Source organism: Dreissena polymorpha, unplaced genomic scaffold (genome assembly GCF_020536995.1).
Source record: "Dreissena polymorpha isolate Duluth1 unplaced genomic scaffold, UMN_Dpol_1.0 chrUn003, whole genome shotgun sequence".
NCBI lineage: Eukaryota > Metazoa > Mollusca > Bivalvia > Myida > Dreissenidae > Dreissena > Dreissena polymorpha.
In genome coordinates, this window is record NW_026273317.1 from 437,306 (window position 1) to 464,763 (window position 27,458).

Sequence of the window (27,458 nt, forward strand, 5' to 3'; positions counted from 1 at the left end):
TTTATCAGAAGTCGTAAATTAAGAATGCATATTAAAATCACTGTTTCACTGCTGTCCTAATTCTAACTTTATTTTAAATGATTGCAGAAGACGATAGTGTTCCAACAAAGTAGCATAAGAACTCGCTTAAGTTTTTATTTACATACTTTTTAGGGAAATAAACTAGTGTATTGGTGAAGAAAATTAGATCATGGTACACTTAAAAGCATTACTAAGTATATGTTTATTTTGGAGAAAATGTATGTCTTTATACCAAACAAAAAACCTTTAAATCATCAATATCCCTGTAACAACGGCTGTAACGCACCTATAGTGCCTCTAGAAAAGTCAAAAAATGTTTTTGACAAATCTATATTTCATCATCCAAACTATATTTTAACTTCAAAGATGCATACATTATGAAAATGTTTGCAAACCATTAATATAAAAAACAATATTTGAACAATTAACTATACCATGCGTACACTCAATGATATACACAAAGTGAACTTTCTGATTCATCATTAGAAGAGAAATCCTATTATACCATACTGTTCTTTGTTTATGAAAAGGAACACGTCACCAACAACAGTCAAGTGCGAAACTAATGAATAGACAAGAAACCTAATTGCACACTTAACACACAAAATTACACACTAAACACACGAATAAAACTGAGATAACCTACTAAGAACGGCCAATACAAAGCATGTTTTAACCGGTTTTATAAGGCTCAAAACATCACATCGGCAAAGAATTATTCACAAATATTAAAACACAAAAATTGAAAACGTTTAAGCTATTCTCGCTTTGTTATTTTTATTAATTGTAAAACACCAATAGCTACATTTATCCTCTATTTGCAACTAAAATGAATTAAAACAATCAACGTAATAGCATAATTTAAAGTGATATTATGGGCATTTTTCACTGTTGAATTGAGCTGAAAAGAATTAACAGGTGAAAATAATTCGTGAAAATGTGGTAACTGACCAATTATCTACAACTAATCTTGCTACAAGTTGTTTATAAAAAATATATATTATTTTCGATATTTTACATGACTCATCCAGTCCTCTAAGCAGAAATGATCCTTAAAACAAAATTGTGTCTTTGCGTCGTATGAACGAATCTGAATGAAAACTACATTTAGACTCACATCGTACATCGAATCATTTCTGTCTTCAGTTGTCAAAACGAGAGTACGGTTGATATTCAAATGGATTATTTGTCTCTTTCCGGGATATTGTTTCAGCATGTAGATGCTGCATTAACAAATATAAGTGTATATGAAGTGAAAACGGCAAAAATAAACATCGGTTGCGATAGACACCTATATACTGATTGATGCGCATAATATCACTTTAATTGCAGACAAAACAAATCGTAGCATATTTTAACATAATGTCTTACCCTGGTCACAATTTTTCCCCTGCCAGCCTGATTGGCAAGTGCACGTGTACGCGTTCAGATGGTCGCTGCACTTGGCGCCGTTCTTACAGGGACCCTGCTGGCATTCGTCGATTTCTAGAAATACACAGTCATGTATTTGCACTACAATGCAGTCGGATATCTTATTTTATTTAGAATTATATATGGTGAGGATAATGTACCTGAAGGATCTTTTTTATAATGTATGGCAGAGGTGCATTGGCCGCATACTTATTTTTTTTTCGTGTAAGTGGGCCTTACAACTATCAGAAGCCTATAAGTTTAAGTTATATTTGTTTGGTTTAATATTTTTTTATTTGCGATAGGAAAAATAAACTTGAATATTTTAGTTGTATTGTACATAAAGTAAATGTAGTATAAATAGATAGCTCTCATTTCCAAACACAGCATACTTTTTTTATTAATATTAAAAATATTGTTTGTTGAATATCCAAAAATTAGTGTATACATATTTTAAGCAACTCAGTTTCAACGAGTCACATCGTATGACAACTTTTCTCACAATGATGATTTAAACATTTTTGGAATATTTTTGAAGTCATATTTATGGTGTTACAAAACAAAATAAAAAAAGTGTTGTTGTCTTAGCTACTTTTATGTAATTTAATGCATTTGTGATCATCAAAAACCATACAATAAAAATTAAAATGATTTAACTTCGATAATAAATGAATAATTATTTGACTTCTGGAAATAGAAACCATATGTACATGAGAGGCAAAGAACAATATATGTTTTTTAATTTCCATTAATGCGATAAAAGTACAGAGACTAAACACTATTGTGTGTAACTATTCATAATGACCATATGTTTGGCGAAAGAAAGCCCGATGTTAGCTCAAATTAAGTCCTACCCTGTTCACAGTTTGTTCCCTGCCAGCCTGTTATGCAAATGCACGAGTACCCGTTCAGACGATTGTTGCACGTGGCGTTTTTTTTACATGGTGAAGATGCACATTCGTTGATTTCTTACATATTAACAAAAAAAATTCAAATACCACACATTTTAGGTTGAAATGGTAATATACTTGACAAATCATGTAATTAAGTTCCGGTCAAGATGTATAAGCCCCATCCATGATTTTTGTTTGCAATTAGGCTCTTGAATTATAAGCAGCCTTAAAACACGCTAAGGTGTTTAATTATATCTCTCGTTTACAAAAAAATGGATCAAATATATACACCAATAGCAGACAACATTCTGTAAAAAAAACAATATACAAACAAATTTGTTACTATTCGTAATAGCCATAATTTTTACATGACAGAGCATAATTCTCGCTTAATTTATATCCTACCCTGGTCACAGTTCGTTCCCTGCCAGCCCAGTACGCACGTGCAGGAATACGCGTTGAAGAGATTATAACACGTGGCTCCGTTCTTACAAAGGGCAGGTGCGCATTCGTTGATATCTGAAACACTTTTCAATCTCAAGAAAAAATATTCTTATACAATTAATTCGTTTAAATATGTTTCTAAATAGAGCATTATGTTGAATTGGTTACCCGTGAACTTTGTTTTGAATTTGAGCAAAGCATCGAAAATAGAGCTTGCTTTAAGGTAACTTCTGTTGTTTTTTTTTCAATGTTAAAAACTGTCCAAATCTTTGCAAATATGCTAAGGCTGTGTTGGCAATAAACTAGCGACAGTTTGTTTCCTGCCATCCCGTACGCACGTGCAGAAGTACTCGTTGATAAGATTCTAACACGTGGCCCCGTCCTTACAAGGGACAGGTTCCAATCGTTGATTTCTGAAACACGTTTTCTGTTTAGAACCAAGAACGGTCTTTCATGTTTAATTTCTATATACAGTCAAAACTGAAAACAGCGGTCAGTCAATTGAAATGGTCAAAGTGACCGTTGTCGAGTATTGACTGATATTCTCGGATCACCACTTTTTAGATGGTTGGTCAATTGGTAGTATTGCCACGTCAAAACCCCACCCAGTCGTTCGCACAGACAGACAGACAGACAGACAGACAGTTTATACATAAGTACATCGTCTTAATACACAAATATACACATTATTTTCTGTCACATGAATAGGTATAACAACATAACATTACATAACATAAATGGTCATTTAAGAATTCAAATATAAATAAACACAATCAAATTGCATGAATACGTAAATTCTATCAAAGCGGTAATGAGATTTATTAAACAGCATTATTAAGAATTGCATTTCTTATAGCAAAAGCTTCTTTCATATATTTACATACATTTGAAATGACTGGTTTGTCACATGAGGCTAATAACTTGTGGAATTTATATACAGATGGGTTAATATAAAATATACGACTAATATATTTTTTCCTTAAATCAGTGTAACAGCGGCATAAACATATAAAATGGTATTCGTCTTCTAAATCCAAGACATTACAACATAAACAATAACGTTCATTACGTGGTATGTTATTTCGGGCGTATCTGCCAGTTTGTATACTCAACGGATGTGCAGAGACTCTCAATCTTACAAAAAATAATCGAAGACTTCTAGGAAGTAAATCTAAATATGGTTCATATTCCAAACAGCTTTTAAAAGCTTTATACATATCTAATACAGTACTATTATTCATTTTACCGTACCACTCTTGTTTAAAATTGTCGACAAGTCTACATTTGAACTCGCTAATAAAACTATTAACATGTACAACGTTTGGATTTTCAAATACATAACCGAATCCAAAATTATTTAACATGTTCTTGACATTTGAGACCCAGTTTGTATAACCTTTATTACAATCGCTCAAGGCTTGTTTGTACACAGTTTGCATAATGATATTTTCATTGTTCATAACTTTAAACCAATATTTAATAATTTTAACAAACCTGTTTACATACAATGGATATCGACCTAATTCTCCATAAACAGCAACATTACATGTATTTATTTTCACCTGTAGCAATCGTTTGCAAAATTTTAAATGTATGCGTTCTATATCATCTGACTTAGTGAAACCCCACACTTCTGAATCATAATTTAATATAGAACCCACAAAAGCGTCAAACAACTGGCAAAATATTTTCGGTTTTATGTCAAATTCATTGCATTTAAACAATAATGTATTCAATGCTTTAAGGGCTTTACCAACCAAATGTTCTTGGTTTAATTTAAAACTTCCTGTATATTTCAACACCGTGCCTAAATAGTTAAAGTTATCAACAACTTCAATATCAATACCATTATATGACCATTTTTCATTTTCTTTTAATCGCCCTCTTTTCCGAAATACCATTATTTTAGTTTTTGCAGTGTTAACTTTTAGCCCCCAAGCATTGCAGTATACATATAATTTATCTAATTCACACAGTGAAACACAAAGGCTCATTGCCGATAACTAGGCCAAAGATTATAACATAAATAATATCTAAAAAATATAATACAGAAGGATGTTTTATAAATCATGTTTATAACTATTTTTAAACTGAATCTATGATTTTATTAACGATATAATTGATTTTTAGCCATGCATCTCGTTCATTCAGTAAATCCGAGAGTTCGTATAACATTCATTTTTAGGTAAATATTGTCACGTGTCATTGACGTCACGTCCGAACAAATATAAATGCGGATTCGCTGTCATAAACCGAAAGTACGGTATAACTGCATCGTTCTAATTCAAAGAAAAATACACCAAACTCGTGATAAAAACATTTAGTTTGTTATAAAATTTACAATTCAATGTATATTTTTTCCTGAACAGACGATCACTAATCATTGTATCGCCTTCTAATAACAACACTCGCCAGCTAAGAGTTGTTTTTAACACCTAATCAGCGATAAAGATCTATTGATTTTGCTACGCGTTCATGCTTAGTCGTTATGAATGCAGCAGATAATTGCTTATATTCTTATTGTAACGTGCACCTGTTTCGTTTGTGTTTTTTTAATTTCGCGACTCGAAATGACTGACGCGTGGCCTTTATTTGCAGTTCAAACATGACTTTCGGAGTGAAATATAGTGGCCGTTTGGCCGTTATTGACAATTGGCCGTTATTCTCAAGTGTAATATAGAGTGATTGTTCTCGGGGGAAATTCAGACTGACCGTTGTCTGTATATGTTATTCTCAAGTGACCCTTAGGTCAGTTTTGACCGTTTAACATTATGTGTATTTTATTCATGACCTTTATTATGAAGCTAAGCGAAACAAAATTCTTTTTTCAGAAACTCGATTTCGGCCCTTGCGGTTAACATTATTCATCGAATCATGTCCTATTAGGCTCTTTTAGTTATACCCTTGTCACAGTTCGTTCCCTCCCAGCCCGGTGCGCATGTACACGAGTACGCGTTCAGAAGATTGTTGCACGTGGCGTTGTTTTTATTTTGCTAGTGGGCCCTTAAAGGGATCTTATTACGTTTTGGTACATTGACAAAATTAATAAAAATTGTTTCAGATTCGTAAATGTTCGTTGTAGTTATTATGTTTGTGAGGAAGCAGTAATACTCAACATTTACCATTATCAAAAATATTCATTACATGCATCTTTTGACGATTTAAAAACCTGAAAATTATAAAGCGTGGCAACGCGAAACGATTTAATAATTTGGAGAGTTTTGTTGTTGTCGTTAAATTTTGTGACACTACGAGGATTGCTTATATAAAGTATAAAATACAACAATTATAGTATGAGCACGGATGGTCGAGTGGTATAAGCAATTTACTTTTACTCCAGGAGTCAGTGGTTCGAGCCCAGTTGAGGGTTTCTTTTTTATTTCTTTAATTTTATTATTGTTTTAACTAGAGCTTTTAAGATCCAATGTTAAAACTTTTCAATATAAAGCATTTAATGATAAATTTCAATACATGCCAAAATCTGTGAAAAGGCCTCTTTAAAATATACGCAGCCTTAGGACACGATTAAGTGTTCAATCATATGGGTTTTTTTGTTAAATATAGAATACTTTTTGCCATAAAAAATATCGCTTTGAAAACAAAGTTAATATAACAGATTATATTTTTGTTGCAGTGAAAAAATTGTTTGCTATAGGAATCACAACTATCCCCACCCCATTAATATTCACCAAACCTTAACGAATGCAATAAGTTACTATGAAAAAAATGTTAATGCATGCTAAGCAACCAAAAACCTATTTGAGCATAGAGAATAATAGGTTAGTGTTGATTATAGATCAGGTTTATCATGCGATGCTTAGAAAACAAAAAGCACGAGCCTTGGCTAGTGCGTTTTCGTTTTCGTGCCGAGCATGATCAACCTGTTCTATAATCAACACTACCTATTATTCTATTTATCCCACTTTTTATTCAGTAAACTTTTTTATTTAAACAAAATTAGTTAAACTGGATAATTTCGCGTTTTCATGAGTGTTTGTCATACTTTGATAATGACTGTAGTGTAACCAAGGTCAGTGTATTACTCCGCGTTTCAAAAATAACCGCTGATCAAATACATTTTTTTTAAATCAGAATATCGTTCTGTGACAAAGCGTCGTGCGTTATAAATTACAATTGTATTCATATTGAATTGCAAATCTAAAAGTTTTATAACATCAATGTAACATTTAGTTGTTATATACAAGGAACTACACTTGTTTACAACGTAGCCTAACAACGTAGCACGTGCCGTTGATTATACCAGAAATTTAATAACCGGGGCTTTAATCAACCGAATTCACTGTAAAAGTGGGATAAAATTGTTTATTGGAAAAAGGTAAATCGGTTACAACGACGCTTACATGATGACACCACTTGTTTTAAAATTAGCACTAACTAAATTCCGCCTATCATCACACAGATTAGAACGAGATCGATACCACAATATTACTTGGTATAACAGAACATGTAAATTGTGTAATCTTAATGTCGTAGAAGAAAGTGAATAACATTTCTTATTAATATGCCCAATAAAAAAAGATATAAGAAAAACATATTTAAAGCCATATAACCAAACATGGCAAACATTAAATTAGTTTCATAGGTTAATGAGAACACAAAATAAAAAAGGAATAGTTAATCTTTAAAAATATTTATATAATGCGAATTGTTTAGGTAGATTAAGAAACAGATTAATTCATCTAAGTATACTATTTTTCTCAGAATTTGATGTAAAACAGAGTATTCCTTATCTCACTTTTGTATAAACAACTGTTATTATCGATTTTTAAGAAACATATAATATGTTATGAATCAGCTAAATCTTTGTTAACTTATACCGTTCTCAGATAAAAACGATGTTTTATCATTATGGCATTATGATGATAGCGTAATAAATCAATAAATCAATATATCAATATATCAATATATCAATAAATCAATAAATCAATAAATAATGTCTTATGTGTAAGCTACTCTGTAACTGTCCTAAAGCATACAATAAAAAAGGTTGACCTCCAGTGAATTATTTAATATTTATTTCACTTTGGGTAATGCCAACACATATTTCCATAAGATAGTCCGGCAGACAAATGACATATACCCGACATTGAAGTGTATAGTAAATGTTAAAGTGATTTTTGATGGGGGACATGGTCCTGATGAAGAATTCAAATGATGCCGGGCTGGTATCTTTGAGGGTTTTGAGAAATCCAAGATGGCGTCCAAGATGGCCGCCGTTTTCAGCTTTTTAACGTAAGTGGTGATATAATAATTATTTTATCCTTATTTAGGATCTTTTCAGCCCAAAAGTGAACATTGCTATAATGGTTAATGTTTTGAAAGTGAATAAATCGATATAAAATTCCAAATTATACGCAAAATAGCTGCCATTATGGTCGCTCGTTCAAAAAATTTCAGTTTAAATTCGATTCCACAACGTTGAATAGGAATGTCATGCTCTATAAACTTAAAACTGAATTTGTTGTATCTCAGAATGGCATTTTGTAAATAACATTCAATATTAGCAACTAAAATCTCTTAAATGTGTTATTTTACATAAACATGAAGATATTACAGACATGTAAACTAAAAAACCATAATCAACATACACATGTACTGCATAATGCACAATGTTTGAACATCATGAACACATATTCATTAAGCACAAATGATTTACACCCGTTTGATTAACATCTAGTAAGCATGGACTACACAAATACATTGATAATAATTATTAATTATGTTCCTAATATATAAAATTACAGTTTACACACGTTACTTCCCTTTAATAAGTGAACGCGTTAAAGATTAGTTACTCCCCTTGTTATTGCTATCACCATTATTTGTTCAGTCGAAATATGTTTCAGTCGAAAAGATATGGATGCATGTTTATTCAGCTCATTTAACAAATGCAATGTCACAGGTAAGTAAAACAACATAATTTATTATATATGTGTTGTACTTAGCAAAGTTAGTGCTCATCAGCTCATGTATTTGCAGCTGCGTGAATTCAGTAATTTAAAGCGTAGTGTTTGTATATGCAAAACAAAATAAGTCTGTATGAAGATGCATGAAAATCAAATAAAAATCATTTAATTATGAAGTTAGTTTATGCCTGTATAATCACAAGTTATAGTGAAGCAGTGAAATAAGTAATTCCGTGAGAAAAAAAATATAGACAAATATTGTTGTGACCTTTTCAATTGTGAAATTTTACTAACGCAGTTCATACTGTTTGACATTTAGCCGTATTCAGGCTGTTTTGAAAAAAATACATCGCGGTAAGATTTCTCTGAAAATGAAATATTTACGGTGGATGCAGTCTGACGATTAATTGTCATATACCACGCGCAAAGTACTACGTCTTGGTGGAATGCAAGGTATTCACCGAAAATAATTTTCAGACATCTGACGATCTAGAAATGTATCTTAACAATACAGCATCTGTCAGTCGTACGTCTAAATTTTGGGTTGATTGTTTGATTAAGGCAGAATTTCTTTTAATGATGTATGTTCGAGAAGAAAGAGAATGTGATTGGCAACTGCACTTGGCATCAGATAAGCTAATGTTACCCTACTTCTTTGCCGCTGCACACCCAAACTACGCGAGATATGGCCTCTACTACCTGAGGTCAATGGAGAAAATGCCTGAAAGCGCACAAGAAAAGTTCTTAAAGTGTTAACATATCATGAGACATGTTCCGAAGGTATGGAATGCCATATGGAGCGACATGTTTATAGAAACAACTTTTATGAGATATGGCCATGGCAAGAAGGAAATTATAGGTTCAACTTTTAGACCTGAAACTGCCAAGGTTTGGACTTTGAGTCTGCATATTTTCAGCATGTTGGAAGAAGATGAAGAAATGAGCAGTGCCAATTTAGTGGACACTAATGAGCAGCACAATGAAGAAAAGCAGGGGAGGATTAATGCAAATGCCAAAGATAAATAAAGTATTCGGAGAAAGTTGACATAATGTATTGATCCGTTGGATCCAAGCAAGCAATCACACAGTCTAGCGAACATCGTGACTGGAACAATAGCACCACCGTCTGCTAATGTTGATCAAGCAATAGACATTTGTAAAACCCAAATGATTGAATTCGACAACCCATGGCCGGACAATTTTAATGGGTCATACCTGAAAAGGTTGAGACACAGGTTGTGTCTAGAAAGCACATTAGGGTTGCAGACACCAAAGTGTATGACATCAACCTGATTTATTCAAGAGACATAGGCTTACAAGCTAGTTCTAGGGAAATTGACATTAAACATATACTTAACCATGAATTGGCTCCTGTACTTACTGCTCTGTTTACTGAAACTGGGGAACGCATAATAGGAGAAAACAAAACTGTGCTAAAGAATCAATTAAAAGTAGATGTGTCTGAGCGGCACATTGAAAGCCAGACCACATGTTCAATAATTGATCAGTAATTCAGTAATACAGAGGAAATGTCTATTACAAGACAAACACTTTAGGCAGCCAGGGTAGGCAAGTCGGGTAAGGCTATGCCATCGCTAGAAATCTTGCAGCAAACCACGGAAGCATTCTATGAAAATGTGAAACAGGCGTGTATTTGGAAACGCGCATTAGATGCAGACCCAACAGATCTGGATCCATGTGATTATGGTTGGCGAAAGACGAGGTGTCAAACACCCTTTTACCCATTACAATAGCATCAAAATGTTGCTTTAGCTCCACGCAATGTGCTTTAAATGATAAAATGTGGGTGTACAAGCGATAGCCCATGTTCAACACGTCGATGCTCATGTAATCAAGCGCGACTACCAGGTACTATATTTTGCGCTTGTCAAAAGGTTCAGGTTGATGTATTACAATGTAACAATGAGCAATGAGACAAAACACGTCCGTTAGATAACTTACTGTGTCGATTATAAAGGAAAGATGTATTATGTTATTGTTGGTATGAAAAACAAACTTGGGAACTGAACTAATATTTACATGAGAACATCACGTTAGTTAGACGACAACTCACAACATTAGCTAAACTAGTATACATACTACTTTGTACTATGATGTGACCTGATCATGACCTTGACGAACAAAGGTTGAATAATACGTGTTATGGTGTTTTAATTGAAACATAATGTTCTTTATAACATTCATGAGAACGGTGTTATTTCATCACACAAACCATAACTTTTACAAAATTGCTGCTACTGTACACAAAGATAATATAACTTTTCTCCAATAGTCAGGAGTAGGCCGATATGTTCTTGTTATATTATACTCTACATATGTATTATTAAAATTCATTGATCGAACCATTATTAAGCATGTAATTGCTAACACATTGTAATATTTTTAAATATTCATTATTCTAATAAGAAAAATTTAATATCTAGATACAATACATTTTATCTTGGTTTAAGGAGCAATTTTTAAGCCGCCATCTTGATTCTGGCAGCCATTTTGGACGCCATTTTCATTTTAGGTTATATAACACACGTTTGCACCTCTTTATTCCTGTTTAACATGTAAAACAATATAAAAAAATACACTATAATACATCAAAGAATGCATATTTATATTTTTAAACAAAAAACACTGAAAATTGCCGCCATCTTTGACGCCATCTTGGCATTCTCAAAACCCTCAAAGATACCAGCCCGGCATCATTTGGATTCTTCATCAGTTACATGTCCCCTAACAAAAAAAACTTTGACATTTACTATACACCTTAATGTCGGGTTAAGTAAAAAATGACCACTTTTCTGCCGGACTAAGAGGCGCAGATCAGTGTTTGCTGTTGTTTTTCTATAACCAATTATGGAATAAAATTCGATAAAAGATCTACACCGACAGCCAAAATATTTTCTATAAGTACTGTTTATTAAATATGTGTGACTAACCGTAAAAACCATATAATGAACAAAACAAATCATAGTATATGATTAAATAATGACGTACCGTTGTCACAGTTTGTTCCCTGCCATCCAGTTACGCACGTGCAGGAATACGAGTTGAGAAGATCGTTACACGTGGCTCCGTTCTTACAAGGGACAGGTGCGCACTCGTTGATATCTGAAATACATTGTCAATCTTAAGCAACGTACAGTCTTTGCAAGTTTAATCTTTAAATGTTTCTATATACATACATATTCTGTGAAATATGTGTACATGACCTAAATATTGTGGCTTAGCATAGCAAAAGAGAGAATTGTTTTTGTGGACGCTTTATTTCCGCCTTTGCTGCAAACTCTTCATATCATTTAAAATATTCTGAGCCTGTGTTTGCTTTACCCAGTTCACAGTTCGTTCCCTGCCAGCCCGGTGCGCAAGTGCACGAGTACGCGTTCAGAAGATTGTTGCACGTGGCTCCGTTCTGACAAGGGGCATGTGTGCACTCGTTGATATCTAAAACACGTTGTAGTTTTAAAGTCTCAAACGGCCTTTGATGTTTAATTATAATACAATTAATTCCTTCCCAAATGTTTCAAATTATAATAGTATGTGGAAAACTCGACCCAATGCCATAGTTTTGTACCTACGCATAACACCGAAAAGTAAGTTTCCTTTTCGCACTTGCTGAAAACATGTCAAATCAATGGAAATTTTAATGGAATATTTTGTCTATACCCTGGTCACAGTTCGTTCCCTGCCAGCCTGGTGCGCACGTGCACGAGTACGCGTTCAGAAGGTTGTTGCACGTGGCGTTGTTTATACATGGGACGGTCGCGCATTCGTTGATATCTAAAAGATAAACAAAACTGCTTTAATGGCATAAACAATAGGCAGATCATATAATTTACCTAAAATACCATGCAGTTAAAGACCGGCGAAGATGCGTAAATAGCATTCCCGATTTTTTAAATGTAAGTTGTCCCTATTGCAGCCTTAGAACACACTATATATTATATTTTAGGGTAAATTATATCATATATTTTGCGACATAAATATTAATCGTAGTGAAAATAAAAGATTATATTTTGTTTCTTAGTGCAATATATATATAATAAAACGCTTTGATTACATTTGCCGTAGTTTTCGACCTCTCGGTCTTTTTCAGCGTTATTTATTTGTGAAGCATATTATGTTTATCGGAAGTGACGTTATATTATTGAACGTTACATTGCGCGCCAGTTTTATTAGTCTTTTGTGTTTAGTCTATATGGTTTGAACGTCCTCAGTTTGCGTTTCCAAAGATGTTCAATGGTCTTCCGGTACTCGTCGGATCCTTTTAATCCCATCACCCGGAAGTTCAGCGACACCACCGGCAAAGGCTACAATGTGAGGTCACCTGCATATCCACTAATGTAGTCTACGCTGTACACTGCGAACGATGTAAGACCTTTGTATACGTAGGGGAAACGGGAGATACCCTCTACCAGCGACGTCTTCTTAACCTGTCCCGGATACGGACTCAACACAATGACCCGGTTGCCGAGCACTTTTACACAAACGGCCACAGCGTCGCGGACTTCCGGGTCATGGGACTCGAAAAATTAAATGGATCCGACGAGTACCGGAAGACCATTGAACAACTTTGGAAACGCAAACTGGATATATATTATATATATATAAGGTACTACAGGTAATTAAAAACCTCGACATATGTAAATGTACCCTTACTTATAAAAAAACACATATTTTGTAGAGCAAACATATGTAATACAGTAACAACGACGCACACATTATAACACTTCGCTTTCACAATACTTATCTTAAACATTTTGAAATCATCATGACGTATTTCTTATGGTGTAATAAAACAAAATGAAAAAAAAACATGATATATGTTTGCTATTCTCAAGGCATTTTTTCATTCATTTCAATAAAGCATACATATACACAGATAAATGATTTGCCTGTGGTGAATTATGGAAAATGAATTTCAGTCGTGGTCATAGAAAAAAATTATAAGAGGCGTAGAACGTGTTTCATTGTCGATTTTCATTGCCACTCGTTAAATAAAAATGTGATCAGATATATTCACCCATATCAAAAAACATAATGTTTTAAAACACAGTATAAAAACATATTTGCTACCCTTCGTAATAGCAATAACTTTTACATGAAATTGCATAATACACGCTTAATTTATATCCTACCCTGGTCACAGTTCGTTCCCTGCCAGCCCGGTACGCACGTGCAGGAATACGCGTTTATGAGATTGTTACACGTGGCTCCGTTCTCACAAGGGGCATGTGTGCATTCGTTGACATCTGAAACACACTGTCAATCTAAACAACGAAATGACTTCAAGTTTAAGCTCTTATACAATCTATACGTTTAATTATGTTTCTAAGTATAACATTATGTGGAATAGATGACCAGTGCCATTTGTTTTTGAAGTTGAGCAAAGCATCGAATAAAACACTAGCTTTTTGGTAGCATCTGGTTTTCGCAATGTTAAAAACTGTCCGAATCTTTGCAAACATGTTAAGGCTGTATTGTCAATACCCTTTTCACAGTTCGTTCCCTGCCAGCCCGGTACGCATGTGCAGGAATACACGTTCAGAAGGTCGATGCACGTGGCCCCGTTCTTACAAGGGGCAGATGCGCATTCTTTGATATCTGAAACACATTTTCTTTTAGAACCACGAACGGTCTTTGATGTTTAGTTTCTATATAAAACATTATGTGGATTTTTTCCATGACCTTTATTTTTTGTAGCTAAGCAAAAAATCGATACAAAATTATATTTTAGAAACTTGATTTTTCCCTTGTGTGAACCTTTTACATCGAACCATATATTATTGGGCTGTTTATGCTATACCCTGGTCACAGTTCGTTCCCTGCCAGCCCGGTGCGCATGTACACGAGTACGCGTTCAGAAGGTTGTTGCACGTGGCGTTATTTCTACATGGGACGGGTGCGCATTCGTTGATATCTAAAATATACACACAATAACCTTAAATGTCTCAAAATAGGCGGAGAAGAGAATTTACCTTAAGTACCATGTTGTTAAAGACCGGCTAAGATGCATTAATTGCATTCCTGAGTTAAGAATGTAATTTAGCCCTTTAGCAGTCTTACAACACAATATATTTATTGTTTGGTTAATTATATAATATCATTTGCGACATTGATCTAAATAAAAATAAATTATTATACATGTACTTTGTGTCGTAGTGAAAATAGATCACTCTCTATACCAAACAAAAAGACTTTTTTCCATCAATATGAAACATTCTTGTTCTACAAGAAATGACGAATGGCGACACATTTTAATGTATGCTGTCTTTTCAAAAAGCTAGTAACACATTTTTTAAGCAAACACGGGAAATGCAGTAACAACGACGCACATATTATGACACTTCGCTTCCACAAAACTTATGAAAAACATTTTTGGAATCACCATGACGTCATTGTTATTGTGGGATAAAACAAAATGAAAAAAAAACATGTTATGTTATCTACTCTCGTGGAACTTTTTCATTAATTTACGTAAAGCATACATATACACAGATTAATGATTTTTGCTATGGTGAATTATACAATAGTAATTTCAGTCGTGTTCATAGAAAAAAATCATGAGAGACGTAGAACGTGTTTCAATGTCGTTTTTCATTGCCACTCGTTAAATAAAAATCTAACCAAATATATACACAAATATCAAACAGCATTCTGTATAACAATACAATATACAAACAAATTTGTTACTATTTGTAATAGCCAAAATTTTTACATGTCAGAGCATATACACGCTTAATTTATATCCTACCCTGGTCACAGTTCGTTCCCTGCCATCCCGGTGCGCACGTGCAGGAATACGCGTTGAGGAGATTATAACACGTGGCTCCGTTCTCACAAGGGACAGGTGCGCATTCGTTTACATCTGAAACGCATTGTCAATCTAAAGCAAAAACATTCTTATACCATAAAAACGTTTAAATATGTTTCAAAATAGAACATTATGTGGAATTCGTTACCCGTGACCTTTCTTTTCGAATGGGAGCAAATCATCAAAAATAGAGCTTGCTTTTAGTTAACTTCTGTTGTTGTTTTTTTTTTTCAAAGCTAAAAACTGTCCAAATCTTTGCAAATAAGCTAAGGCTGTGTTGGCATAAAACTTGCCACAGTTTGTTCCATGCCATCCAGGCACGCATGTGCAGGAATACTCTTTCATAAGATTCTAACACGTGGCCCCGTCCTTACAAGGAGCAGGTGAGCATTCGTTGATATCTGAAACACGTTTTCTTGTTAGAACCACGAGCGGTCTTTGATGTTTAATTCCTATATACATTCAAAACTGATTAACGGATCACCACTTTTTAGATGGTTGGTCAGTTGGTAGTATTGCCACGTCAATACTTCACCCAGTCGTTCGCACACAGTGTAAAAAGAAGGCTCATTGCCGATAACTATGCCTAACCATAATAAAATTAATAATATCTACAAAATATAATACAGAATAATGTCTTGTACATTAAGTTGATAACTATTTATTAACTGAATCTATGACTTTATCAACGATAAAATTGTTGTTTACCCATGCATCTCGTTCATTCAGTAAGTCCGAGGGTTCGCATAACATTAATTTTTATGTTAATATTGTCACGTGTCATTGACGTCACGTTCGAACAAATATAAAAGCGGATTCGCTGTCATAAACCGAAAGTACGGTATAACTGTATCGTTCTAATTCAAAGAAAAATACGCCAAAATCGTGATAAAAATATTTAGTTTGCTATAAAAGTTACAATTCAATGTCTATATTTCCCGAACAGACGATTGCTAATCATTCTATCGCCTTCATAAAACAACACTCGCCAGTTAAGTGTTGTTTTTAACACCTTATCAGCGATAAAGATCTATTGATTTTGTCAAGCGTTCATGCTTAGTCGTTATTAATGCAGCCGATAATTGCTAATAATACATATTCTTATTGTTACGTTCATCTGTTTTGTTTGTGTTCTTAATTTTCGCGACTCGAAACTCGTGGCCGTTGTTTTCAGTTCAAACATGACTATCGGAGTGAAATATAGTGGCCGTTGGCCGTTTATGACAATTGGCCGTTATTCTCAATTGTAATATAGAGTGATTTTCCTCTGGGGGAATCCAGACTGACCGTTGTCTGCAATTGACTGTTATTCTCAAGTGACCGTGAGGTCAGTTTTTACCGTATAACATTATGTGGATTTTGTCCATGACCTTAATTATGTAGCTAAGCATAAAACCGAAACAAAATTAGTTTTTCAGAAACTTGATTTTAGCTCTGGCGGTAAATATTTTCCATCGAATCATATCTTATTAGGCTCTTTTGGTTATATCCTGGTCACAATTCGTTTTCTGCCAGCCCGGTGTCCATGTACACAAGTACGCGTTCAGAAGGTCGATGCACGTGGCATTCTTTTTACATGGGGCAGGTGCGCACTCGTTGATATAAAAAATATAAACAAGATAACCTTCCAATGCTTCACAGCAGGTATGGAAGATAATGTACTTGCCTTTTTATTTAGTTTATGTTCCGCATAAGCCCCATAATTTATTTTGTTAGTGGGTCCTTAAAGGGATCTTTTTACGTTTTGGTACATTGATAAAGTTAATAAAAATTGTTTGAGATTCGCAAATTTTTGTTGCAGTTAATATGTTTGTGAGGACGCAGTTATACGGAACATTTATCATGATCTAAAATATCCATTATATGCATCTTTTGACGATTTAAAAACCTGAAAATTATAAAGCGTTGAAACGCGAAGCGATTTGATAATTTGGAGAGTTTTATTGCTGTCGTTAAATTTTGTTACACTACGAGGATTGCTTATATAAAGTATAAAATACAACAATTAATGTATGAGCAAGGATGGTCGAGTAGTATAAGCGATAGACTTTTACTCCAGGAGTCAGTGGTTCGAGACCAGTTGAGGGTTACTTTTTTTCTTTAATTTTATTATTGTTTTTTTTACTGGAGCTTTTTCGATCCAATGTTTAAATTTTTCAATTTAAAGCATTAAATGAAAAATTTCAATACATGCCAAAACTGTGAAAAAGCCCCCTTGAAATATACGCAGCAGTAGAACACGCTTACGTGTTCAATTATATGTTTGTCGATTAAATATAGAATACTATTTTCCATAAAAAATATCGCCTTTAAAACAAAATTAATATAACAGATTTTTTTGGCATTGAAACAAATTGTTCGCTATATATCAATCACAACAATCCCAAAACACATTAATATTCACCAAACCTTAACGAATGCAATAAATTACAATGAAAAAATGTGAATGCACGATACGCAATCAAATCAACTGTCGTCGCTGTCGCAGGTTCGTGTATGTGGGAGAGACCGGCGGAACTCTGTACCAGCGACATCTATTGAATCTGTCACGTATTCGCACACAGCACAGTGACCCGGTAGCTGAGCATTTCTACACCGACGGACATTCCATGGATGATTTCCAAATAATGGGACTCGAAAAACTCAGCGGGTCGGACGAGTACCGCAAAACCATGGAGCAATTGTGGAAGTCAAAACTAAGGACATACCGACCATATGGCATCAACGTTCAAGAATAAACGTTAATAAAAGGGCGCGTAAACAACGTTGACGCCGGAAATGCACGACGTCATTTCCGTTCATAATAAAACATCTGAAAATAAAAAATGGCCGCTGATGAAGACCGTGAGGTCGAAAGCTTCGGCAAAAAATAATACAGGGTTTTTGTTTAAATACAACAAGGCTAATAGAGACTTTCTTATATATATATATATATATCAAACAAAACACACTTTTTCCCATCAAAATTAAACATTCAAGTACTACAGGTAATTAAAAACCTCTACTCATGTTACTGTATGCTTACTTGTAGAGCAAACATAGGTAATGCAGTAACAACGTCGCACACATTATGACACTTCGCTTTCACAATACTTATCTTAAACATTTTGAAATCACTTTGGCGTATTTCTTAAAACAAAATGAAAAAAAATAACGTTAAATGTTCGCTATTCTCATGGCATATTTTACATTAATTTCAATAAAGCATACATATACACAGATAAATGATTTGCCAGTGTGAATTATGGAAAATTTATTTCAGTCGTGGTCATAGCAAAAAATCATAAGAGGCGTAGAACGTGTTTCAATGTCGATTTTCATTGCCACTCGATAAACAAAAATGTGATCAAATATATACACCAAAAACATTCTCTATAAAATACAGTATACAAACATATGTGTTACTCTTCGTAATAGTATTAATGTTTACATAACATACCATAATACACGCTTAATTAATATCCTACCCTGGTCACAGTTCGTTCCCTGCCAGCCCGGTGCGCACGTGCAGGAATACGCGTTGAAGAGATTATAACACGTGGCTCCGTTCTCACAAGGGGCAGGTGCGCATTCGTTGACATCTGAAACATCTTTGATGTATCTATATAAAACATTACGCGGATTTTTTCCATGACCTTTATTTTTTTGTAGCTAAGCATAAAATCCATACCAAAATTATTTTTTTGAAACATGATTTTTGCCCTTGTGTTAACATTTTACATCGAACCATATGATTGGGCTATTTTGGCTATACCCTGGTCACAGTTCGTTCCCTGCCAGCCCGGTGCGCAAGTGCACGAGTACGCGTTCAGAAGGTTGTTGCACGTGGCGTTGTTTTTACATGCGACGGTCGCGCATTCGTTGATATCTAAAAGATAAACAAAACTGCTTTAATGGCATAAACGATAGGCAGATCATATAATTTACCTAAAATACCATGCAGTTAAAGACCGGCGAAGATGCGTAAATAGCATTCCCGATTTTTTAAATGTAAGTTGTCCCTATTGCAGCCTTAGAACAGACTATATATTATATTTTTGGGTAAATTATATCATATATTTTGCGACACAAATATTAATCGTAATGAAAATAAAAGATTATATTTTGTTTCTTAGTGAATTATGGAATATTTATTTCAGTCGTGGTCATAGAAAAAAATCATAACAGGCGTATAACGTGTTTCAAGGTCGTTTTTCATTGCAACTCGTTAAACCACAATTTGAACAAATATATACACCAATAGCAAAAAACATTCTGTATAAAAAACAACAGTTTACTCACATATTTGTTACTTTTCGTAATAGCAATATTTTTTTACATGAAGGACCATAATACACGCTCAATTTATATCCTACCCTGGTCACAGTTCGTTCCCTGCCAGCCTGGTGCGCACGTGCAGGAATACGCGTTGAGGAGATTGTAACACGTGGCTCCGTTCTCACAAGGGGCAGGTGCGCATTCGTTGACATCTGAAACACATTGTCAATCTAAAGAAACGGAAAGACTTGAAGTATAAGCACGTATACAATCTTTACGTTTAAATGTGTTTCTCAATATAAAATAATGTGGAATTAGAATTGTAGTTAAACATAGCATCGAAAAAAAATTGCAACGCCTAGTTTTCGCCGTGCTAAAAGGAAAAACACTGTTTGTATCTGTGAAAATTTGTTGAGGCTGTGTTTGCTATACCCTGGTCACAGTTGGTTCCCTGCCAGCCCGGTTCGCATGTACAAGAGTACGCGTTCAGAAGGTCGTTGCATGTTGCGCCGTTTTTACACGGGACACGTACGCATTCGTTGATTTCTAAAAGATTAACAAAATAACATATAAATGCATCAACAATATGTGGAGAAGAAAATGTACATGAAACATCCTTTAGTAAAGTAACGCGCAGATACATTAACCTTGCACGTGTTATTTTTTCTTGTAAAAAGGCCCTTAAACAATAAGCAGCCTCATAGCCCGCTTAGGTGTTAAATTATGTTTTGACGGTGAAATATAGAATAGTATTTGCGATACTAAAATTATCGATTTGAAAATAAAAAAATTATTTTATTTGAGTGAAAACAGATAAATAAATAAAACAAAACTCAGTCTTTTCCGATCAATATAAAACATGTATTACCAGTTGCAATTACTTACTGTGAAACTATGTAAATGAATATTACATATAATGTGTACAAACTAACTTTTCTGATTAAATTTAATTTAGTTACAACGACAAACACTTTATAAAAGCACTTGCCTACCATTCTCATCGAAAAACTTGGATCAATATTACGTCAACATTCAAGTGCAATAACTTAAATGAAAAAAAGCAACGTGTTAAGTGTTAGTAACTCTGGGGTAATTGTATTCAATTCGGTCATTGTCCTTAACCATACCATAAAACACTAATGATTTGCCTTCGTTGAATGACGGAATATTTATATGTGTTCTTTGTTTTCAATAACCATTGTTTAAATAAAATTCTATCAAAGATCTACAACAATAGCAAACAATATCCTCTATTTATATAGTGTATTAAAATGTGTAACCAACCGATATGACCATATTGTTCACAAAACAAACGATAGTTTATGCCTACATTATATCCTACCCTGGTCACAGTTCGTTCCCTGCCAGCCCGGTACGCATGTACACGAGTACGCGTTCAGAAGGTTGTTGCACGTTGCGCTATTTTTACACGGAGAAGTTGAGCATTCGTTAATATCTAAAATATAAACAACATAACCTAACAGTGCTTCAAATATAGTTATAGAATATAATGTTCTTGTTATATCATGTAGTTATGGTCCTGAAAATATGGATTAGCCCTATACATTTGTAAGTGGGCCCTTAAATTATAAGCAGCCTAAAACACAATAAAGTGTTAAATTATATGTTGTTGTTTTTATAGATAAATCGCGATTGTTAAATTGACCAGAGATAATAAAAAAATAAGACTATATGTGTTATTGCAGTGAAAATAGATCTCTCTCACTGCTTTATTAAACACACTATGTTCCGTCAATATTACACCTTCATTTCCTAGTGGCATTTACGTACTTGTTCAAACGTATATGTTAAATATATAAAACAAACTTTTGAAATCCATGTAATTCATCTACAACGACGCCCATTTAATAATAAAACAACGTATCTACGCATTTAACAACCATACTTATCTAAAAACATTTTTGAAATAGGTTGATGAATTTAGTTTAATAGAACACACTAAAAAATTACGTTCTTTTATTATCTACTCTCGCGTAATTTTATTCAATTCAGACATTGTGGTTAACCATACAAAGACAAATGAGTGTGTGTTAGATTAATGATTTATTTATCTCGTGGTTATAGAAACAAACTTGTTTGAGAGGCGTAGAACAGTGTTTGTTGTTGTTGTCTTTCTTACCATTCGTGAACTCATATTCCATTAAAATAATCTACACCATGAGCAAAAATGAACTTTATTCTAATTATAGTGTATTACAAATGGTAACTATTACTTATGACAAGATTGTGGATAAAGCAAATATTCGTTCAAATAATGTCATACCTTGTTCACAGTTCGTTCCCTGCCAGCCAGGTGCGCATGTGTAATTTTATTATATCAGTTGTTTTGAACGGTTATTTATAAACATTTGTATCGCGTTGTGCAACGCTAAGACCAAAATCCGACCACTGTTTAACAGTTTTTTCAAGTAATCTCATATACACTTAATGGCACTTCTAACGTTACGCTTACATTTTCATATTTTCTCTATTATTTGCTTATGTTTTTTCATCAAACTCTGTAATATGAACATTTAAATAAACATTTAAGATATCATAGAAATCTTATTTGAGGTAATCCGCGATTCCATGAATTTTTAATTTTTATTTAAGGTTCTCATTTATGTCAACTAGAGCATTGTAACTAACATTTAATTGATGCGTTGTATGCATTGTTAACAGCATTTTTATGTGCTCTTCGAAACAATATTTTGTGTTAAGAATGCAAGAATATTTAACCATAAATTCCATATCGTAAAGACTGTCACACTAGGCACTTTTTAATGGCAATAGGTAAAACCACAGAAGATTTATAATAACCTAGAAAACTGCCAGCGACAGCAGTTTACATGTTTATTGATGTGTGATTTACGAGTATGCGCTCAGAAGATTGTTGCTCGTGGCACCGATCTTACAAGGGGCATGTGTGCACTCGTTGATATCTAAAAAACTTTGTATTTTTAAAGTCTCAAACGGCCTTTGATGTTTAATTATAATACAATTAATTCTTTAAAAAAGGTTTCAAAATATAATATTATGTGGAAAATTCGGCCCAATGCTTTTGTACCTACGCATAACACCGAAAAGAAAGTTTTCTTTTCGGACTTGCTGAAAACATTTTAAATTAATGGATATTTTATGGGAATATTTTGGCAATACCTTGTTCACAGTTGGTTCCCTGCCAGCCCGGTGCGCATGTACACGAGTACGCGTTCAGAAGGTCGTTGCACGTGGCGTTGTTTTTACATGGGGCAGGTGCGCACTCGTTGATATCTAAAGATAAACAAAATGGCATAAACGATAGGCAGATAATATAATTTATCTGAAATACCACTCAGTTTAAGACCGGCGAATATGGGTTAACAGCATTACCGATTTTTTAATGTTTTGCAGCCTAAGAACACACTATATATTATATTTTAGGGTGAATTATATAACATACTTTTAGATATAAATATTGATCGTAGTGAAAATAAAAGATTATATTTTGTTTTGTAGTAAAACAGATCTCCCTCCTAGGCTACGGCAAGGGAGAGACCGGAAAGAGGATCGCAGGAGATGGAGGGAGACAAAGAGGTGAGAAAGAAAAGAGCAAGAGAGCAAAGAGAACAGAGAAAAAGAGGAGACGAGAGGAAAGAGAGGAAAGAGCGAGAGAGAGAGCGCGGAGAGAGAGAGCGCGGAGCGAGAGAGAGAGAGAGAGCGAGAGTGAGAGAGAGAGGAGAGGAGGAGAGAGAGAGAGAGAGAGAGAGAGAGAGAGAGAGAGAGAGAGGGAGCAGAGAGAGGGGGGAGAGGAGGAGAGAGGGAGAGAGAGAGGAGAGAGCGAGAGAGAGAGAGAGAGAGAGAGAGAGCGAGCGGAGAGAGAGAGCGAGCGAGAGAGAGCGCGAGAGAGAGAGAAGATCTCAGCGAAGCTAAACAAAAAAGAAAGCAACACCCAAGCAGCCCGAGAAAGAACGAACGAGAACGAAAGCGAGAGACGAAGAAGAAAGGAACGAAAGAGAGACTCTCACGCGAGAAAGAGAAAAAGAGCAAACTCTCTCACTCTCGACAGAGATCTCCTCGATCTCTCCAAACTCTCTCACTCTCTCACTCTCTTACTCTCTCAATCTCTCACTCTCTCAATCTCTCACTCTCTCTCTCACACACTCTCTCTTTCTCACTCTCTCTCACTCTCTCTCACTCTCTCTCACTTCGCTTTCACAATACTTATCTTAAACATTTTTGGAAAACCATGACGTATGTTATCATAAAACAAAATGAAAAAAATAACACGGTAAGTGTTCGCTACTCTTGCGGCGTTTTTTCATTCATTTCACTAAAGCATACATATACACTTATAAATGATCTGTCTGTGGTTAATTATGGACTATTTATTTCAGTCGTGATCATAGAAAAAAATCATGAGATGCGTAGAACGTGTTTCAATGTCGTTTTTATTTGTCTCTCATTAAGTACAAATTTGATAAAATATATACACAAATAGCAAAAACATACTTTATACAAAATACAGAGTACTGTCAAATGTGCTACTTTGAGTAGAAATCCTTTTTTCATGACAGAGCATAGTATATGCTCAAATTATGTTCTACCCTGTTCACAGTTCGTTCCCTGCCAGCCCGGTAAGCATATGCAGGAATACGCGTTCAGAAGATTGGTACACGTGGCGCCGTTCTTACACGGGGCAGGTGCGCATTCATTGACATCTGAAACACATTGTAAATCTAAAGCAACGGACAGACTTGAAGTATAAGCACGTATACAATCTTTACGTTTAAATGTGTTTCTAAATATAAAATAATGTGGAATTGGAATTGGAGTGAAACATAGCATCGACAATAAAACTAGCTTTTTGTAGCGTCTAGTGTTCGCCATGCTAAAAGGAAAAACACTCTTCATATCTGTGCAAATATGTTGAGGCTGATTTTGCTATACCCTGGTCACAAATCGTTCCTTGCCAGCCCGGTGCGCATGTACACGAATACGCGTTAAGAAGGTCGTTGCAAGTTGCGCCGTTTTTACACGGGACAGCTACGCATTCGTTGATTTCTAAAAGATTAACACAATAACATTGAATGCATCAACAATATGTGGAGTATATAATGTACATGACACATACTTTAGTTAAGTAACGCGCACCTGCATTAACCATATACTTGCTTGTTTTATTGTAAAAAGGCCCCTCAAACAATAATCAGCCGCATATCACGCGTATTTGTTAAATTATATGTTTGACGGTGAAATATAGAATAGTATTTGCGATTATAAATTTATTGAATTGAAAATAAAGATATAATTTTATTTCAGGGAAAACATATAGGTCAATAGATAAAACCGAACGCAGTCTTGTCCGATCAATATAAAACATGTATTACCGGTGGCAATGACTTACTGTGAAACTATGTAAATGAATATTACATAAAATATGTACAAACTAACTTTTCGGATAAAATTTAATTTAGTTACAACGACGAACACATTATAAAAGCACTTGCCTACCATTCTCATCGAAAAAAGTAGGATCAATATTACGTCAACAGTAAAGTGTAATAACATAAATGAAAACAAACGACCATAAAACACTAATGATCGTTCGTTGATTGACGGAATATTTAGTTCCTAGAGAGGCGTAACAGTATGTGTTGTTGTTTTCAATTACCATTGTTTAAATAAAATTATATCAAAGATCTACAACAATAGCAAACAATATCCTCTATTTATATAGTGTATTAAAATGTGTAACCAACCGATATGACCATTTTGTTCACAAAACAAACGATAGTTAATGCCTACATTATATCCTACCCTGGTCACAGTTCGTTCCCTGCCAGCCCGGTGAGCATGTACACGAGTACGCGTTCAGAAGATTGTTGCACGTTGCGCTATTTTTACACGGAGAAGTTGAACATTCGTTAATATCTAAAATATAAACAACATAACCTTCCAGTGCTTCAAAAATAATTATAGAAGAGCAGAAGATAATGTACTTGTCATATCATGTAGTTATGGTCCTGTAAATATGAACTAGCCCCATATTTTATTTGTTAGTGAGCCCTAACATTATAATCAGCCTAAGAACACAATAAAGTGTTGAATTATATGTTGTTGTTTTTATAGATATATAATATTAATCGCGATAGTTAAATTGACCATAGATGAAATAGAAGACTGCTTTACTAAACATTCTAAGTGCCGTCAATATTTCTCCTTCATTTCCTTGTGGCATTTACGTACTTGTGCAAACGTATATGTATGTTTAATATTCAAAACCCATTTAAAAAACATGTAATTCAGCTACGACGCCCACATTTTGACGCATTAAGCCAACCATACTTATCGGCAAACATGTTTGAATTAGGTTGACGTAAAAAAAGGTTGACGTATTTTGGTTTAATAGAATACAATAAAAAATTACGTTCTTGTATGAGCTACTCTACCGTAATTTTATTCAATTCAGACATTGTGGTTAACGATGCACAAACAAATGATTGGTGTTAGATGAATGATTTATTTATCTCCTGGTTATAGAAACAAGCGTGTATGAGAGGCGTAGAACAGTGTTTGTTGTTATGGTCTTTATCACCACTCGTGAACTAAAATTCAATTAAAATAATCTACACCATAAGCAAATATGTCCTTTATTCTTATTATAGTGTATTACAAATGGAAACTATTCATTATGACACGATTGTTGAATAAGCAAATATTCGTAACAATAATGCCTTACCCTGTTCACAGTTCGTTCCCTGCCAGCCAGGTGCGCATGTGCAGGAATACGCGTTCAGGAGATTGCTACACGTGGCGCCGTTCTTACAAGGGACAGGTGCGCACTCGTTGATATCTTAAACAGAGTGTTTACTTTAAGCTACGAAGAGTCTTTAAATGTAAGTTCTCATTCTACTGATACTTTTTAATATGTCAATTGTTACTACATAATGCCCAATATGGGGACCATGACGTTTTTTTTAGCTTAGGTAAGAATCGAAAATAATTTGTGCTCTTCGGTAACGCTTGCTTTGAACCCTTGCTATAAAATTATTTCGAATCAATGCAAGTATTTTGTGAATATTTGTGAAAAAAACTCAGGTTCAAAGTTATTTCCATGCCGACCCGGTTTGCAAGTGTGCGTATACACGTTAAGAAGATAATTGCACGCGGCCTGTTGTAGTTTTTTATTTTACAAAATAACCTGTTATGTATTAACAAAAGTATCTAACAGGGTGGTTACATTATGCTCTTCAATATAGACGGTGATATTCGTTTTAAGATCGGTTGAATCGCGTTAATTGTGTTTGACTTAAACAACAAAGTAAAAAGATAAATAATGTATTGCGAATGTTATATGTTACCAACGCATAATGGTGTGGAACCCAACCATGTGCCATCAGAGCACGTGAGCCTTTGAGACCCTCTGAAAATCTGGTACCCGACATTACAGTAGTAGGTTACCGCGCTTCCGTGGTCAGTGCCCGAGTAGCTGGGACTACCATAACTGATACTCGGGGGAGCGGAACAAGGCATGTCTGAAATTTGAAAAACGCGTTCATATATAATAGCAGAACTATGAAAACCGTTTTCCTTTGTTTACACGTGTTCTTACATAAAGTCTTATTTTGAACACATACGAGCTTTATCTAACTTCCTATAGGCGCAGCCCACATTGTATTGGTCAAAAGCTGTTGTCAT

The 27,458-nt window shown here is 34.5% G+C and overlaps 1 protein-coding gene across 1 annotated transcript; it reads right to left on the minus strand.

Annotated features, from left to right (window-relative positions):
- Nucleotides 1-503: 503 nt before the first annotated feature.
- LOC127863262 (fibropellin-1-like) lies at nt 504-27,458 on the minus strand. Its single transcript, XM_052402662.1, has 17 exons — nt 27,398-27,458; nt 25,578-25,691; nt 24,708-24,821; nt 22,938-23,051; nt 21,121-21,234; nt 20,211-20,324; nt 19,877-19,990; nt 19,276-19,389; nt 15,462-15,575; nt 14,514-14,627; nt 13,846-13,959; nt 12,374-12,487; nt 12,038-12,151; nt 11,705-11,818; nt 2,730-2,843; nt 1,393-1,506; nt 504-583 (listed from the first exon to the last, which is right to left on the minus strand). Exons 1-17 carry the CDS (start codon nt 27,456-27,458, stop codon nt 504-506), a joined length of 1,851 nt encoding a protein of 616 aa, XP_052258622.1.